The sequence below is a fragment of the Eleutherodactylus coqui genome, chromosome 5 (genome assembly GCF_035609145.1).
Source record: "Eleutherodactylus coqui strain aEleCoq1 chromosome 5, aEleCoq1.hap1, whole genome shotgun sequence".
NCBI lineage: Eukaryota > Metazoa > Chordata > Amphibia > Anura > Eleutherodactylidae > Eleutherodactylus > Eleutherodactylus coqui.
In genome coordinates, this window is record NC_089841.1 from 130,355,297 (window position 1) to 130,375,096 (window position 19,800).

At 41.9% G+C, this 19,800-nt stretch overlaps 1 protein-coding gene across 1 annotated transcript in view; it reads left to right on the forward strand.

The window, feature by feature from the left end:
* The window catches only part of SLC12A2 (solute carrier family 12 member 2), a 106,821-nt gene that overhangs the window by 46,947 nt on the left and 40,074 nt on the right, over positions 1–19,800 (forward strand). Inside the window, exons 4-11 of the mRNA XM_066603159.1 lie at positions 532–607; positions 1,650–1,745; positions 7,406–7,545; positions 13,950–14,060; positions 15,125–15,233; positions 16,725–16,852; positions 16,944–17,028; positions 18,229–18,377. Coding sequence (XP_066459256.1) covers positions 532–607; positions 1,650–1,745; positions 7,406–7,545; positions 13,950–14,060; positions 15,125–15,233; positions 16,725–16,852; positions 16,944–17,028; positions 18,229–18,377 — 894 coding nt within the window. The remainder of the gene's footprint in view (positions 1–531; positions 608–1,649; positions 1,746–7,405; positions 7,546–13,949; positions 14,061–15,124; positions 15,234–16,724; positions 16,853–16,943; positions 17,029–18,228; positions 18,378–19,800) is intronic.

Genomic DNA, 19,800 nt, shown 5'->3' on the forward strand with positions numbered 1-19,800 from the left:
AGGGGGGAGGGAAACAGGCTGAACTAGATGGACATTTGTCTTTCAGCCTAGCATACTATGTTATCTATTTGGTAATATTAGCCAAGTTTGCATCAATGAGACCTAAGTTTTTGGTTTTTTTTCTCCCCGTGGGTCATCTTTTGATGCCACATTAAGTACAGATGTTGCTCCCAGACCAAAGTCATACATCTTTTCGTAGTCCTGCTTTTTTTTTCTTTTTGATTTCATGAATTTCAAGTGTTCTTATAGCATTACATACTGTACTATTATATGCAGTCGGGGTATATTCTTAATTTGTCTTCATGTCGTCATACTGCCAGCTAGATTTACTTGTAGCAAGCATGTAATATCAATTGCCATTGTTTTAAATACCCTGATAAATTGGAATTTCAATCTTCTTATGCCAAAATTTCACTATAAACTAAGTGCACAGAAAACTAGACAGAACAATAAGTGATGATTATGAAGGAGTCTGTGTTCCTCTAAGGTGAATTCGCTCTTATGAATAATTTTTTTTCCTTTTGTACCCAGGTGCGATGCATGCTGAATATATGGGGTGTGATGCTATTCATCCGGTTGTCATGGATTGTTGGTCACGCTGGAATCGGTACGTTGTTTTCATTTGTGGTTGCTGTAAAAGAAACTTCTTCCTTCAGATATAACATTTTTTTTCTAATAGTAAGACTTAAATGAAATCTGTCATGGTATCTCTGTCCTTATCGCAATGTACCTACATATGTGCGTCTGTATTCATTGCTGAATGATGTCTCCAGCATGACATTTCCATTGGGCAGAAATGGAGACCTCATTCAGCAGACGAGGGGAATGTTTGAGTTGAAGAGGCCGGAAGAGAACCCGGACCACTTGTAGAGGTGGACTGTCCACCACTAATTTACACGTGGCTCGGAAAGAACTTCCACAGTGATCTCTCAATATGGAAGCCTCAGTTGAAAAAACCAAGGTACCGCTGCGGACGCACATATATAGGTACATTGTGTTAATAGGATAAAAACAGACTTCCTCTTAAAGCTTGTCACGGCATGGGGGGGATATGGGGAGCATATTTGGTAAGACCAATGGCCATTAATACCATGGTTTATGCCCCGTACAGCTGTGTATTCGTTAGTGGCACATGTCTCTTTTCGAAAGCTTGTTTGCTTATTTGTCGGCTGATTGTTGGCTGTGAGAGTATGGCTAAATGATCGGGCAAACAAGCATTCGAGCACACCTCCTTGGCCAAACATCAGGAGGTAACTACTGGAGGCATTGGGCACCTGGCTCCTCACCTCTGTCCGGTCCTGATGTGCATAGCTTGTTTTGCTTGCAGAAGAATCCTTTTAAGAGAACTTGGGGAACTTTTATAAAAGGGATCATCACATCAGGGCACCCTTTACATATGTCAGTTACTTCATATCTTTACTGATTGATTGGCAGTAGCATTATCTTCACTCTTATGCCACTGACATTGGGTATGACAGCACATTAACATTTTAAGAACTGCCTCCACTAATTTGGATATCATCCATGGGTCATAGGGTAATTCCAGTAAGCGTTTATGTGACTTATAATGTTTGGCTAATCTAAGAACATATTCCTTTATTTTAAGTCCTCTTTCTAAAAGTATAAATTGTTTTTCTTTTCTTTCCCAGGTTTAACCATTGTTGTCATCGGCATGGCCACTGTGGTGACAACTATTACTGGATTGTCTACTTCGGCCATTGCTACAAACGGCTTTGTGAGAGGAGGTAAATAAGCTTATCATGACCTTGAGGTCTTTGTGTTGCTGATTGCTGTGTCTTCAAATGGCAAGATTATTTTTATTTCGGCTCAGTTGATGAAAATCAACAGTAATGTAGTCTTCTACGGCAACGTCTGACATGGTCATGTGTTACCGCTGCATATCATCCTGTTAGAAGTGGGGATGGTACTAGATGTCATACTGGGTAAGTAATGTGGGTTGTGGTCAGGGACAATTTTGGAAATATCTATATAGCATTTACAAAAGTCAAAGCTGGTCTTCCAGTTCAGAGTTCAGTCTGGATCATCTTTGACACTTCCTCCCTTTGCGATGCTCCCAGCACTCGTCCTGCTGGAGTCCGGACGGCCTCATGCATTATAGATGTGTCTTAAGAATAGCTATACGCAGAAGCATCTAATACTTCCTGCATTCTGAAAAGCACTTACCCTGACTTTTGTAATACAGGCCTTACTTTCACCTAATAGCATGACTGCATTATACATAAACCGAGAATTGCTTCATGTTAAACGCCTGATTTATTATTTTTTTTTTACATTTAAATGGAAAAAAACTGATTTTTTTTTTTTCTTTTTTTTTTTTTTTTTTTTCCCTTGGAATATCCGATATTAGCATGTTATTTTTTAAGATAAAACAAGCAAGCACAAGACTGACAAAAAGTTATTCACTTTGTGAACTTTTTCATTATTGGGTGTACCCATGTTTGTATCTCTTACCGCATATGCGTGATCATTGCTTTGCTGCTACATTTTAGTAATTCATCTGATGTAACTGCTTCTCACCCCACAATCCAAGTAGAAAGATTCTCCAGTGAACCTGGGAAGAGGGACCTGTTATAGGCCTACGGGATAGATGGTTAAGAGTAAATGTTTGTCCACCCAATCGTTGCCCCGTGTGATGGTACAACGATCAGTCGACAAACGAACAAACCCTCATCTGTTGGGTGATTGCCTCTTTTATGTGGCAGCCAAAAATCTGTTGTTGGCAGCACATCACCCTGTATAAACAGAACTATATGTGCCAGAATGATCCTACTAATGGGCACACACATTAGAAGGGTATTCTGGGCAGGATCAACAGAAAAAGTTATACAAGTCCTTTTCTCATATATGCCTACGTAGCAAAGTTTAACTTGTATGTGTGATAATGTTCTGCAACAAGTTCTCTTAAGCCCGTCGTCTATGCTGGCATCCCACCGTAACCGTTCATGCCCAGACTGCCAACGAGCTCTGTTTGCCAGTGTAGGGTATGACGGAACTGGAACCGGCTGAGGCAGGAAGTCACGGCTGTAAACAGTGTGGCGGTGATCCTTGCAGGACGGCTGAATAGCGATGAAGGGTATCTAGAAGGCTCGGTGAAAGATGCAGAAATCCCTTTAAATGCTGATTACTCTGTGCAGATGGAGTTGAACAAGCATCAGCCAGCACTTGCTCCTGGCAGAAAGTCTGCCAGTGTCAAAGCCTTATATGTTTATGCCTACTTATTAATATGAAATTGGCTGCTAGTCATTTTTTTTTTTGCAAATGTATCACTTTCATTCTTATGCAAAACATTGTTACTGTAAGATTGTATGCAGTAAGGCTTATTCATGCGGCCGAGCGAGAGTTGGGGTGCAACTTGCATCAGACACCCTTTTAAATGCGCTGTCCAATGTGTGGGACACTTTACATTTGCATGTCTTTTTCTAGGCCGAGCATCAGTAGGATATAGGACATACAGGACATGTCAATAGGACATACAGCGATTAGGATAGGACTCTGACTATTGGTCTGAGCGAATCGCTTGTGTTAATTAACCCATTCATATGAATGTTTTGGTTTTTTTTCGATGTGAGTTCTGTCCATCTGGGAATCTGACAGAACTACACAGGAAAATAGCCCGTGTGCACACACCCCCCTAGGACCTGTACACTCTTATTTGAAGTGTCCGATCCCGGGCGGATTTTTCTGACACCTTAATCTGCTGCAGAAATCTGAGTCTGAGCCTCGAAGTCTGCCACAGATTGTCATGCAGATCTACATTTGGATTTAGGCCTCATGTCCACGGGGAAAATCGGGCCCGCTACGGATTCTACATGTAGAATCTGCAGCGGGTCCCTCCTGCCCCGCGAACATGAGCGCTGAAAATAATAATTTACCTATCCGTAGCGGGCGGAGAAGCTCTGCTCTTCCTCACGGCCGGATCTTCTTTTTCGGCCGGCGGATGAATTCCTCACGCCGGCGGCACGTCGCCGGCACGTCGTCGACGTGCCGCGCGCATGCGCCGGGCGCATCCGCCGAGCCGAAGCAAGGGAGATGCGGCCGTGAGGAAGATAAGACCTTCCCGGCCCGCTGCGGGTGAGTAAATTCTTTTAAATTCCTATTTTAGGTCTCCCGCGGATCTGGACGGCTTCCATAGGCTTCAATAGAAGCCCGCGGGAGCCGTCCCCGCGGGAGACCCGCACGAAAATGGAGCATGGTCCAGATTTTTTCATGCTCCATTTTTTTTAAAATCACTTTTATTGACGATCCGCGGGTATTTATCTACCCGCGGGTGGTCAATGCATCCCTATGGGGTGCGGATCCGCGGGCAGGAGAAGAGTTAAAATCTGCTGCGGATTTTAATTCTTATTTTCCCCGTGGACATGAGGCCTTAGCCCAAGTGTGACCACCGGACAGGGAAACCACAAGTGACATGTCAATTCTCCTTTAATTTCAATTGTGTCAAAATTCCATGCTGTATTCTAAAAGTTCCCATAGATGGAGATTGCGCCCATACAACTGGTCTTTATTTCCCCACATTCGCAGTCATTCTTACGATACCACGTGCGATCTCGCTGAGCGTCGAGAGCTGGACTTGACAATTACCGTTTCCAGCAATTGAGATCGGTGCCAGAAAAGCCTTTGTGTCAAGCTGTTTATTATTTTTAGTGAGTAGAAGTATGAATCGTCTAAAACTTGGCTGATGTATTCACAAGAGGAGCGTGGCTGACATTATAAAAATGTCACTTCTTGTTGTGGATGATTTCACATTTTTTGCTGTCTTGATTGCGTTGATATTTAGCTGGCTTGTTTCCGTCACATTCTGTTCCGCTACCCCCTGAACATTACTAACTTTGTTGGTTTGAGACTTGTGCAAAATAACTTTAAGCAACAAGTCTCTTCCTTATTTGACCTCTTCCTGCTTTTAGAGGATTTCATGTGAAAATCAATTCCTTTTGTGTGACCAGAACAAACATTGCAGGGATCTAGTTAAATTATTGGTTTATAGGAAAGTGGGTTGAAAAAAAGTATACACCAAGGCCGGGTCCACACGGGGCTGATTTCCAGCGGAATGTCCGCAGCGGGCATCCCATTGCAGATCAGCCGCGGAGTGTCTCCCTCCAAACCCGCACTATTTGGTCTGGGTTTTATCGCAAATTCCTCTGCAAAATTCACCCCCTCATTGTGATGAAGTGAATTCCGCAGCGGAGACGGCGATAAAATTGACATGAAGTGGAATTGAGTTTTGCACCGCAAGTCCATTTCCGCACGGGGTTTGTCCGGGTTATTTCCGCAGCTTGTGGAGGGTCCGCATGGTAGTTCCTCGACAATGCTGCCCTGTGTGAACCCCACCTTATACTCTAGTACAGTCTTCTGCAACTTGTGGCAAAACTACAATGCACAGGATGTTTTGACCACAGGTTGCTAGCATTTTGGGAGTTGTACGCTATAGTCAGCGACTTTTGATTTCTTAGTCCATATGTGTCATGCCAAAGAATGCTAAAAAAGATTTGGGGACAGTAGAAATAACTTTTTTTTTTTTTTTTTTTTCCTTTCTCTCCAAACACTTGTATGAATAGGTTACTACTTCTTGCACCCTCTATTGAGTTTTAAGAGATTCCTTTAGAACATGTTACACTTTTGACATTTTCTTTGTCCTCCCGTGGTTCCGGGCACGTTAGCATCACCTTAGCTGGGGGGTCTTATGTAACATTGCTTGTTCTGACCTCTTGAATATAATAGCAGAACTTCGTTCTAGCACAGGCAGGGCAGTAGGAGTGACGGAAAACAAGAGAATGTAACTATATATAGATATTCCTATGGGTCTGCGAGACGCTGAGTGATGCTCCTATGGCTGCTTAGAAGAGTAGGAGACCAAGAGAACTCCTAAACCTCTTGGAGAATGTTAAAAGCCCCAACAGCAGGATGTCTTCAGGATGTCTTGTTGGGAAGCGCTCGCCAACTTCTTATTTTCAGCCTTCACTAAAAAAGGTAAAATAGTATTGTAGGGCATTTTCTTACATTACTGTAGTGCCCTCCTTACATAGTATGTAAAAGGCTGAAAAAAGGCACATGTCCATGTGCTTTAGCCTATTACCCTCCCAAATGTTGATCCAGGGGAAGGCAAAAACCCCAGGAGGTAGAAGCCAATTTTCCTCATTCCTAGGGGAAAAATTGAAATCCCTTCCTGACTTCTCCAATCAGAATAATTCCTAGATTACCGACCCCTCTGTCATAATCAGTGACTATAATATGTAATACTGTTGCACTTCAAAAAGGCGTCAGATTGGCTCAGCGCAGAGAGCTGTCAGCTCTCGCCGGCGGTGGCTGCCGTGTGATATCAGTACGCCTGTGACCAAGAAGCCTAATTTATATTGTATACTGTAGCACAAGGCCATCTTTCTCTTCTTTTTTTTATATCCCTATAAACATTTGGACATGTTGAGTTACAGTAAATATTGTTGATCTGCAACAGCTCCAAACAAATTGAAAAAATATCTTTAATTTTTGATACATAACTTTTTTAAATTGTTCTGTTCCGATCTTTTCACATTCATAAACAAGACCTGTTTCCCCTTCACATTTCCCTGCAGTCACTTGTGGCTGAATTTGTATTTACAGATGGAAACCACAAAAAGCCGATGACACAATTGTAGTAAAAGGATTCCCAGCACTGACCTCTCCTATTACTAACCAGTGAAGGGTGTTCGGTGAGATCTTATAGCACAATGTATAAGAGTAGTAACACCTATCCAATCGGTTATCACACTGTGTGCGTTCACATGTGAAAAAGGCAAAACCAATGAAAATCATTGGTTTCATAATTCTGCATTTTCACTCACTCGCATGCTAAAAAAAGCGCACTATTTTCTCGGAAGTGTGAAGGCTCCCTCACTGTACCAAGAGCGAGGGAGACGAGGCCAATGCAATATCTGTGGGTTGGAAGATAGCAATGATACATGAGAACAACTTTCAAAGAGGGGAAAATATGAAATCATCTTTTCTCCTCTGTGCTATCACCTGTTAGATGTTCCTTCAGTGTTTAGTGACACCTGGTATTGCAGAAGTGTGAGCATTTCTGTTATGTGGCACAGTTCAGGTCCCTTAACAGAAGTTTGTTCCACTAGTCAGGAGGCATATTTTTCACATGATGGGGAAATATTAAAATCTCTCATGTATGCCTGTATCCCAGCAAACACATTGGAGGTAACAAATATTAGGGTAACTGTCACATCAGGTTCCAGCTTGGTACAATTTGTTTAACTTCAGCCCAAAACGGAGTGCCACTACTGGCCTGCTATCACCAGTAAACCTTTGTATTTTGTATACAATATACATTTTTCTCTTATAGGTTTTCTGCTTCACTTCTGTTTGCGTATTCATACTAATGATGCTCTATGTCTTTTAGGAGGTGCATACTACTTGATTTCACGAAGTTTGGGACCAGAATTTGGAGGTGCAATTGGGCTCATTTTTGCGTTTGCCAATGCTGTAGCAGTTGCCATGTATGTGGTGGGCTTTGCAGAGACTGTTGTGGAATTACTACAGGTATATAAAATATTATACGTGTTTGCAGTATATTTGTGATATATAATATTTGCTTTCCTTCAGTACCTTAATTTGTTCAGTATAAGGCCTCCTGTCCATGGGCGATATTTCATTGTGTTATCCGCAGCGATAATCCGCACGCGGGTAATGCGTAAAACACTTTCCATAGGATAATAGTAGAAAGCACAGCCCGATGTACACGATCGGAAATCCGCCACGATTTTCCGCAATGAACCTATCATAATGCTAGGTTCATCGCAAAAAAACGTGGGTACTTTAATGGTTTCCTGCGGCGGAAATCCGCTGCGTTAAAACGCAACGCCCGTGGTCAGGCAGCCAAACTTTCATATTACTAGTGATCTTCACTTTGGTCAAATCAAATTTCTCTTTCTCTGTGAGCAAGAATTTCCACTTTCTGTGTAGCTGATACTTTGAACACCGCAGTGTAAGAATTTCACTTTTTTTTTCTTCTAGAGGATAATTTGGGGAGTCTTAATATTTTGTGATGGGAGAAAATTTATTTTGAAAATAGCATTATGATCGATAAAGTTTCTACTTTTACTGGAGGGCTTCTTACAGGGCACAACTATTGTGCAGAACGCTCATGTGATCAGTTTGCGTGATATCTGTGCAGGGTAAATTCATGTAGTGAAAGAATGATCCACTGATCAAATCTTTCATGCAGACCATGAAATCGTTATTCATCTGTCACTGCATCTGCCTGTGTAAATGGGTTCCTCTATGAACTACCTGTTTACTGTGAATGGAGGCGGGCAAGCCGAAACAATGTTTTGCCCACTCTGTCTCCATTCGCAGAGGGATTTTCGTTTCTGTGTGAAAGCAGAGGAGCGATAATCCCTGGAATGACTTTTAGGCGCCAAGTCGTCCCCTGTAAAAGGGCCCTTAGCAGCTGAGTAGAATAGATCTGGAGGATTTCAGGAACCCGCTAGTATCCTAGTGTAGCAACCCTCCTTACTCCCCTGTTACAGTGCAGGTGGAAAGGATTGGAGTACTTTAATAATTGGGATGCCCTTGACTAGAAGCATAGAAAAGTCAACCAATAGGACCTTCCAAATGTGGTTTGGTCAAAAAGGTAGCGCCCATTTAATGAGTTACCAGCTTTAAAAGGTCTAACTTTACAATCAACTTATACTTAATGTGATTTTTTTTATTTTTTTTTTTGTTAGTTACCACATATCTACCTACAACAATGATTTTCTGTTGGGGGGGGGGGGGAGGGGGAATGACCCTAAAGTGTTAGTCACCAGGGATTGCTGTTAGTCTTTAGTAACTGAGGTTACAAGATGAATAATAGGAAGTGGAGAAGGGTGTGGTCTCATGCTGCTAATAGAAATCTATGGAGAATAGAGGGGGAGGATGAGGGAGACAAAAGCAGAGGCTCACAGATGTGCTGCTGCTGAAAAAATGTAAGATCTTAACTGTGTTGTGACTACTAAAATAAAATCTACACTGCTCAGTACTCTTCAAGTGTTCTCTCTGATGCCACTATATGTGTGTTAGCGTGTGCTACAGAGAGGGAGCAGGTTTTCATGTTTTTTCCATGTGCAGCACAAGGAAAACTGAAAATTAGATATAGAGCCTGCAGAGGGGAAAACTGGGCATAAATGCAGGGTAAAAGTTATTTAATGTCCAGAAATGGCGTTATTCTTCAAGTGCACACATGGTAGCTTATTTTGAAAAGTTAGGTATCCTTTAGGATTTAGAAAGTTTTTAGGTGATTTTTGCAGAAATGTATTTAGTTGTAATCAACACGGTATAGATCATATTAATGCTCCTCAAAACCCTTTGTCTCTGCCAGACAACTTGGCATATTACATCTATGCTTATATATGCTTTTAGTATGCTACACAATAAGCGGCTAAAATGTATTCCTTTATTTAGTTTGGCTTCTCTGAATGACTGAGGGTGTATTCATCCTAGATGGTATCCGTAAAGTTATTTTTCCAATGCTCTGCTTAAGAGTTAGTCATGTTTTCCTGCACCTCTTTCTAGAAATGCAGCAAGTGCCAGGCACAAGGAAAGTGTGCTAGCAGAGGACTGAGCCCAGTACAATGATGTTGTCATCAGCATCGCTAACTGGCTGCGCTCCAGGAAAGTGCCTTAATAGGAATGCCTTACAAATATCTGCTTGGTATACTTTGGACTTCAGTACATTTTTTTTTCAATTAGAAACACTATATAGCTGTTTATGATGAATGAAAGAAGGTTTTCTGTATTCTGGCCTCCTATCCTGTCACTAAGCGAGTTTGGTCAGTCAGTGAAAAACAGTATGCAATCTAATGTGCTGGTATAGCAGCAGTGCAATACTAATCCTGTGTATGTTATGACATGTACCGTATGTGTGTAATAAACCTGTGTGCGTGTAATATAACACACTGACATGCCGAAAGTCATGGGACAGGAACTAATATTATATGGCAACTCCTCTAGCCCAGTGAAGTGCGGCAGTTAATAGGTGGACAGAAGATATCTGGAGGGATGTTGAGCCATGACCTCTGCACATCTGTTTGCAGCTCCATGGTAGTTATAGGTACAGGATCGGGTGTGCATATGAACCTCTCCAGCACATATCATTAGTGCTTGATTGGACTTGTGTCCAGCGAATGTGCAGGCCCCAGCATTCTTAGGAACTTTCCAGAATGCTATTTCAAGAAATTCTGGACAACTTGGCCCGATAGTGCAGTGAATTATTTTGCTCTAGATATTCCATCAAGTCCGTAAAGGTCTGCAAAAATGGTCAACAAACAGTGAAACCTAGTAGCCCTGGTCAACTATGTGCTTAGGTGGATCCAAGCCATGTCATAAAAACATACCCCACATGAGTATTGAACCACCACCAGCCTGCAGAGTGTTTTTTAGACAACTGAGATCCATGGCTTCATAGGGTCTGCGCCACGCACCAACCCTGCCATTAGCCCAAAACAAATGCTACTGTGACTCAACAGAACATGCCACATGTTGCCAGTCCTCTAGGGTTGGGTTTACAACCTCACAAGCCCAAGTGATGCATTGTAACCGGTACTTGTGGTGGTAACAGAGGCCTCTGGTGGGTCTTCTGCCCCTATATTCCATTGAAGCTAAAGAACTCTGCACTGACCTCCGGGATGTGTGAGAGGCCTCCTGCACTGAATGTGGATGTGCTTTTTGCCAGAGTCTCTTGTCTGTTTGTACAGACAGTTCTAGCCAGATGTCGCCGGTCGCTATCGTTAAGTGCCTGTGGGTACCCGCTGCACTATCCGCTGAGGGTGGTAATGCCTTCTATGACATATTCCTGGTACACACTTGCCACTGTAGATGGAGGAATGTTAATGCCTGCACAACTTCAGAAATGTAATGTCCCATCCGTCTTGCACCCACTCACATGCCTTGTTTGAACTCTTGAGCATTCAGATCACCTTGCCATGAGCTCACTGGGCAGTGTTCAGCCTCACTCATAGGTTAACAACTTATACAGAAGTGGGCATTCTCAAGCTGTCACCTGATGTAACGCCACTTCATTATCAATTTTTCATACCGCTAGCCCCTTGATTTTTGGCATGTCGGTGTGTGTGATTGAGATCATAATATATATAATCCCAATTCCCAAAATGTTATGCTGTCATAATAGAGCATATAACACATCTGAATTTAAAGTGAGATGTTTTTTCCATTTCATAAAAAAAAACACATTTAGAAATTGATGGCAGCATTACATGTCAAAACAGTTGGGTAGGGCCACATCTACCATTGTGTAGCATCCCCTCTTCTTTTTACAACAGTCTGTAAACATCTGGGAAGTGAAGAGACCAATTTCTGGAGTTTTGTCCCATTATTGTCTGAGATAAGATTGTAACTGCCTTTCAGGATTTGTGAACTGCATGCCATAAGCACTAATGCCAACCCCATGCCATCAGAGATGTAGGCTTTTGAACGCTGCACTGATAACCAGCTGGATGGTTCCTCTCCTCTTGAGTCCGTAGGAGATGGCACCCGTGTTTTGCAAAAAGAATTCAGATTTTTAATTCATCTGACCATAGAGCAATTTTACGTCTTGCCTCAGCCAATTTTAAATGGGCTTTGGTCCAGAGACAATGCCAGTGTTTCTGAATTGTTGATATATGGCTTTTTCTTTGCATGATATAGCTTTAACTTGTATTTGTAAATTACACTGCAATATGAGTTTAGACTGATTTCTGGAAGCATTTCTGAGCCCATTCAGCAATTGGCCTATTTTTAAAGGGCCACTCCTGCGAAAACACATTTTTCCCTGCTTACCCCCTACCATTGAGCCACCGCACACCGGATTGCCTGACACAATAAAGAGGTCTCTTTGCACTACATTGGCTTCCACTCTGACCCCAATGTAGCCCTGCACTGCTAGTCAGTGCTGCCTGGAAAACCCATTTTTAAGGCTATACTATTTTTGTCTGCAGGGGAAACAATTTATCATTACCTTCTGTATTCATCTAAATACGCTACAGACCATAAGTATATAATAAGGATGATGAGCTGTGATCTCCTCTATTATAACTATTTGACAAAAGCTGTGCGATCCTTATAAGTAACTGTGACAGGAGTGCCTATCTGCCATTGAACACGGTTTCAGTGGTAGATTCATGGGATAGCATCACACAACTGAGAAATTGACTAGAAAATTGATCCATAACTACCAAGTAGATATGAGCTGGTCAGAATTGAGATCACATGACTATCTGAGGAAAAAGAGGCCAGGAGACAAAGAAATAACTAACCAAGATAACACTAGCTCACTTATATATACTGGGGGGCTAGCTACGTAATGAATGAATAAAAGGAAAAAATGAAAGTAGTGGCCCTTTATCGCAGTGAAGCCTGAGGACTAATAGATCTTGAGCATCCAATGTTGGCCCCCGGCCTCAATATTAGCCTCCCGTCTTTTAACTCTTAACAACTAGACTTTTTCAACTCCCCCATCACACAACAAAAAATTGTTGGAGTATAAAATAAACTAAAAAAAAAAGATAAGGCCCCGGGATGGACAGTTTCTCTAAATATTACAAAGTTTTCAGTTAACCTCACCCCTTTTGTTAAGACTTTCAACTAGGCTTTTGACATCACTAATGGACCTCCCCAGGGATGCCCCCTCTCTATTTGTTTTGGCTATGGAGCCATTTGCAGAGTCTATCTGCTCTAATACCAACCTAAAAGGGATCCCATTACCTTTTCGTCAACCTAAACGGAGACTTTTTGGTGACTGTTATTCTTGTGCTAACCAACTCTTTAAACTCTCTCTGCGCTGTATCTCGCATTATTATAGGAGGATTTGGTCAAGCCTAATATTATAAAGTGAAGGTCAATAAATCACAGGTGTTGGACCTTAATATCTCACACTATTTACAAGAAATCTGCCAACGTGTGTTCTCCTACTCATGAGAGAGAGTAGATCTGCCATACTTGGGTATTAAAATATGCTTTCATATCCAAACACTTTTTATGAAAAGCTATTTGCTTTGAGAAGGAACACAATTTTTCCTCGTTCAATGTAACCTGGAAGTACTGGCTAAATTATCTACATTTCTGATGCATGTTATGATATAATGTTACAGCTCTTTCACTTCTATTTCCAACTGTAAAGCCTCCCTTATGACCAGGGAGAAATTTAGTGCACTCTGTGTCCCCCTCTACCCTCACCCTCTCTTGTTCTCTCTTCCCCTTCCTGCAGGCATATTAGCCTTTTTCTCCCCACGTCTACACAAGTCAACCTAAACAACCAATCACAGTGAATCAGCCAAACCAAATAACCAATCACAGTGAATCAGCCAAACCAAATAACCAATCACAGTGAATCAGCCAAACCAAATAACCAATCACTGTGAATCGGGCAACTCAAATAACCAATCACTGTGAATCGGGCAACTCAAATAACCAATCACCGGGAATGAGTAAATCCAAACAACCAATCAGGTTGCGAATGGTGTGGATTTGGGGAGTGATATAGATATATGCTTCCCACAGTCTTATTTAAAATGGAAAATGAAATGTGACTTTCAATATGACCTTTTATATAAAAGTTATTTTTGTTGTTTTATACACTGATGCATCTCAATAAAAAATACTGTTACAAAATAAACCCTACTAAACTGTGCTGCTACCGCAACATGAGCAGCTTGTAGCATCAGCTACTGTCCTCTTCCCCCTCCCTCGTAGGCTGTAGGCTCACACAGGCAGGGTCCTCACTCCCTCTGTATCAACTTGTTGTCATTTAGTAGCTGTATATTGTTCCTGTGGTTTCCATATACTATGTACATAAAGTCCTGTTTTGGTTTTACACCAGCCTGGAATTAATGGTGCTTTAAAATCTATATTATAAAGTGAAGATCCATTGTAATTAATGGTAATTAATGGTCTGTTACTGTTTTATGTAGGAAAGCAACGCTCTGATGGTGGATCCTCTGAATGACATCCGAATCATAGGTGCAATCACGGTTGTGATATTGCTGGGCATCTCTGTAGCAGGAATGGAGTGGGAAGCGAAGGTAAGTTATTAACTGAGCAGTGAAGTAGACTGGCAAAATTGTGGCTTTTTAAAGGGGTTGTCCAATATGCTTAAAAAAAAAATTATAAAGGACTCTCCTTTTCAGTCCCACCGCCAATCCAGCACAGGGGCTCTGGTGGCTGCCCACCGTTTTTTGTTTCCAGGCTGCCAGTGATGATGTGTCCCATTTATTGGCAGCACTGTTCTCTGTGCTGTATCACACACTCACCCCTGTTTGTAAATCAACTACATTTCCCAGAATGCAATCGCCAGGTTAATGGGGTTTCCCCTGCCATTATGTAATAATTTGGTTTCCTACAACCACTGCCACAAATCTCAGCTACTGTTCTCTTGGTCTTTATCTCCAAGTGAAATAATTGTAAACTGCGCCTACAATCTAGATTATAAACCCATTATCAGGCTGCCAATTTACCATATCGACCAGTTTAGTTTAGGCATATGAATATGCGCTTACAGCATGGCTGTCTCTGTGATTACTCATTCTTGATGGACTGTCGTTGCCTAAAATTTGGCAAAATGGGCATTAGAAGACCTTTTAAAAGGAATGATTGTGGTATTGTATATGGTCTATCATTGATTCTGTACAGCGAATAAGTTTTAAGCCTCATGTATAAAAGTGACTGAGGAAAGGGAGCAGAAATTCATCTAACTATATAGGTTGTAAAGGTAAATTCGCAGTTAAAGCAAATGTAAATCTAAATAAAAAAAAACAAAAAACTGCACAATCTGAACCCAGAGTGTGAACTTTTTTTTTGTTTTTACAACAGTAAAGCTTTAGTCACAACTCATCAGAGCAGTACATCTGAGATGTCACTTTGTAAGAAAATGTTGGCTGTTGGCCACAATGTAACAAAAAATGTATATATATTATTTAATTTATGTATGTGTATATAATAAGTTATATAGACCACTTTCTATGTTGTGGCTGCAGTCTAGTGACAGATGGCTCGAACATCCTAGATATGCTATAATGGTTTATTCCACACTGTCTCTCTATATTGTTATTGATAACCTGGTAATTTTATTTTATTTTTTTTTCCACAGGCTCAGATCGTCTTATTAGTGATTTTATTATTCGCGATAGGTGACTTCTTTATAGGTTCGGTAATTCCCATGGAGGACAAGAAGCCCAAGGGATTCTTTAGTTATAGAGGTATGTATTTGTTAGTGGTATTTTAGTAGTTTCCTATATAAAAAACAAACCATAAAGTTTTGTGCTCCAGTGGCCTCAAACACATTAAGTAGATTATTTGTTGCTTTTATTTCAAAGTATACAGTATAGGTGGGGCTATGTATTTCTTCCACAGAATGCTATCTATGCAGTGACTATGGTACACTAAAATTCTTAGTGATGGTAGGTTCTGTCGGTATTATTGTACCTTGTGACCACCGGAAGTTAGGGGTGGTGATAAGGTAGCAGCTGTCAAATAATTTAGTAATGCCCCCAGCTTCTGATTGGCTGGGGGGGGGGGAGGTGTTACTAAATTCAGACAGGGCAGGAGGGCAGCGGCGAGGCAGGGAGCGGCCGTGCAGCCACTGGCAGAGACGCCGGAGGACACTGCCCACTGCTGTTCTACGAGGGCATCAAGTCAGGGGCGAGGCTGGGAGCGGCGGCACACACAGAGGCACCGGACGCAGAGGCGGTACTGTACTTCAAGTGGCGACCTGGCTTGGGAGGACGACCGCGGCAACAGTCCAAACGGCGGGTGAGGCAGAAGCGGCGGCTGAGCCACACCGACAGCGGACGAGTGGCTGGGCTAACTGGCAGCAGCTACAGAGCTGACAGGCGGCATAGCGTCTGCAAATAAATACTCGGAAGTAGCACTGAGGGAGCACAGGGACCGCTGCAGCGTCTGTACCGCTTTTTGCCTGCCCTTGAGGGTTAGTGTTACTTTTCCTATTAGGCTTACATTATTAGATGTAAAGGCTTCTGCTTTTACAGCTAATAATGTAAGCCTAATAGGACAACTAATGCCTAACCCTCCAGGGCAGGCAAAAAAACCAGTACAAATGCTGCAGTTAGGACCTTCAAGGACCTTACAGAAGTCAGCCAATCGGGAGCTAGGGGTGTGACAGGGGCGTTTCTCCATCCAAGCCCTGTCAAACGCCTAGCTTCCTGGTGGTGACAAGATGCAATAATACTAGTTCTGTCTCCTAATGGACTTTTTGTCAGTTACTAACTTCTCTTAGATTGTGTCTAGTTTGTGACTAGTAATATATGCTGCCCCTGCCCCTGCAATACCCAAGCAAATAGACGATTTTGCCAAAAAAAGCCATAAGCCACCAGGCATTTCCATAGTAATAACCAACTATGGGGAATATAGTATTATTTATTATACGGTGGCCATGTGGATGAATGTCTGCGCTTGTTATACAAGAGCCGCTCGTACAGAGTTGCTCTTTGTTCTGTCTTATAAAGGGAGATCATCCTCTCAAATGTCTATATACCGTCATTTGGGATAACTCTTTAAAGCCAGTAGTTGAGCTTACTTTCTAAAACCTTTTCAGAGGTTAGAAACCACTCCCAGCTGCTCTTAGGTTTGCGGTGACCAGCCTCTTGTTGTCGTTAGCAAATTTGCAATGCAGAACTGTTTTAATGATAAACTTTATATAAACTTCTTGCTTTTACTTTACTTTCACACAGCTGAAATTTTCGGTGAAAACTTTGGGCCTGACTTCCGTGAAGGAGAAACCTTCTTTAGTATCTTTGCTATCTTCTTCCCTGCTGCCACTGGTATCTTAGCAGGAGCAAATATCTCAGGTGATCTTGCGGTGAGTATTGGCTGTGAAGGTAAATGTCAAATGTTATGATTTGTGGTGCAAAGGTTTTATTAACACCGTGTGTATGTTTTATATTTTCCAGGACCCTCAACTAGCCATACCTAAAGGCACATTGTTGGCCATTCTTATAACAACTATAGTCTACGCGGGTGTTGCAGTATCTGTGGGTAAGGAGGAAGACATTTTAAATGTTTACCAATGAGCTGAATTATTTGGTTTCTAGTTGTAATGTAGTGTCTTACAACAGAATTCAGCCTCGTTAAAATGGTTTCCCAAGGCCAGGCCAGATTTATACATAGGTGATGGTGCTGTTAGGATTTAGTCATACCTTCTTTTTTTTTTTTTTTTTTTTAGTTGAGTTACTATTAAGCTACAAAACCACAGTGAAAAAGTACTAAAGTTTTATTCTTTAATGTAGTCAACATTACACACTAAATAGATAACACTGACATGGAGAAGGGCTTGGGGATTGTAGTGAACTGTAAGCTTGACTGGAACAGCCAGTGTCAGGCAGCTGCTGCCAAGGCAAATAGGATCATGGGGTGCATCACAGGAGTTCTACGGGCGCATGATAAGAACATTGTTCTTCCTCTTTACAAGTCACTGGTCAGACCACACATGGAATATCCTGTACAGTTTTGGGCACTGGTACTCAAAAAGGACATATCAGAGCTTGAGCAGGTACAAAGGCAGGCAACTGAAGTAATAAATGGAATGGATGGACTAGAATACCCAGAGAGGTTATCAAAATTGGGGTTATTTAGTTTAGAAAAAACACGACTGAGGGGCAAACTAATAACTATGTATAAATATATCAGGGGACAATACAGAGATCTCTCCCATCATCTATTTATACCCAGGACTGTGACTGTAACAAGGGGGCATCCTGTATGTCTAGGAAAGAAGGTTTCTACACCAACATAGAAGGGGGGTTCCTTACTGTAAGAGCAGTGAGACTATAGAACTCTCTACCTGAGGACGTGGTGATGGAGAATTTGATAAGCGTTCAAGAGGAGTGATCTAATATTACATGTTATAGTCACTAATAGGTTCAGAAGGTTTGTTGATCCAGGGAGTATTCCGGTTGCCAGATTGGAATTATTGTCAGGAAGGAATTATTTCCCATAAAGGGGGGAAAATTGGCTTCTACCTCATTGGTACTTTTTTTTGCCTTCCTTTGGATCAACTTTGTGGGGGTTATAGGCTGAACTGGATGGGCATACGTCTTTTTTTCGGCCTTAAATACTATGTTATTTTGTAATTAAAGAAAATAAGCAGTTGCCAAATCACCGTACCGGTGCTCTGGTTGTCCAGGGGTTTTTTCTTTAATAGCATCCATATAATTCGTCCTTTTTTTCCTCCAACAGGCTCTTGTGTTGTACGAGATGCATCTGGAATCTCTAATGACACCATTTCCTCTGCTGTGATGAACTGTACAGATGCTGCATGTAAATTAGATTACAACTTTTCATACTGTATACCAGATTGTAAATATGGACTTATGAACAACTTCCAGGTATTGGAGCGCATACTTCGTCCTTTTTTTTTAAAATGAGGAATGTTTCTGCAAAACTAAGCTTTATTTGCGCCACAACTGTCACTTGTGAACAGGTCATATCAAGTGCAAGAAAAAGGGCTTATAATAGGCTTCTGAATAATAAACATTGTTACTCGCGATCCACTAGTCTTCAAACATGGCTTAGTCCATTTTTATAAGCATATTTCCATGTTTGGCATTCATATTTGCACAGAGACCCTATGGCATGCGATGTGTGAGAGAATAAGGCTTCAGCAGTCTGTGTTTGCAAATGGAATTGTTAACTCTGAAAGTATACCAATAAAAAAAAAAGTTTTGTTTAGAGACTACTGGATCGTGAGTGGTGGCACTCATCTGTTAAAAAAGACCATTAGGTAATATGTAAAAAAGGTTTGGTACTGTGTTGGTCAGTAGAGTAAAGTGTGGTTGTTCTCAGTAAGAGAAACCAAGCCATCTTGTAGATATGATACTTTTTAATGGATAACAAAAATACATGATGTTGCAGCAAGCTTTCAGGATATCCCCTACCTCAGGTTAATGATTGAAACTAGTTTGGATGGCATATACTTATAACATACAGATGCGGAGGGGAGGGGGGAACACCTTCACACACAGAAATTTGAGACTTAAAGGGGTTGTCCCGAGGCAGCAAGTGGGTCTATACACTTCTGCATGGCCATAATAATGCACTTTGTAATGTACATTGTGCATTAATTATGAGCCATGCAGAAGTTATAAAAAGTTTTATACTTACCTGCTCCGTTGCTGGCGTCCTCGTCTCCATGGTGCCGACTAATTTTCGCCCTCCGATGGCCAAATTAGCCGCGCTTGCGCAGTCCGGGTCTTCTGCAGTCTTCTATGGGGCTCCGTGTAGCTCCGTGTAGCTCCGCCCCGTCACGTGCCGATTCCAGCCAATCAGGAGGCTGGAATCGGCAGTGGACCGCACAGAAGAGCTGCGGTCCACGGAGGAAGAGGCCATCTTCAGCGGTGAGTAGAGAAGTCACCGGAGCGCGGGGATTAAGGTAAGCGCTCCGGTGAGCTTTCTTTACCTCCCTGCATCGGGGTTGTCTCGCGCCGAACGGGGGGGGGGGTTGAAAAAAAAAAAACCCCGTTTCGGCGCGGGACAACCCCTTTAAAAAAACACAAGCCAGTCTGGGCAGAGAAACGGGTACTAAATCAGTCCACTGAGCTGAGGAATGTGACAGTACTATGTTGTCTCTTATCTCTAATGCATGTAGAAGAGGATCAAAGAAGATGGAAATACTACCTCAGCAGCACCACCTATTGAATGGAAACATTCTTACAATAAATTTCAGAGTTTTTATAAGAAAAACAATTGGGAGGGGGACACCCGTTTTGACCTCCTCTGACCTTTCATATTCCCCACTTATGCAAGAATCCC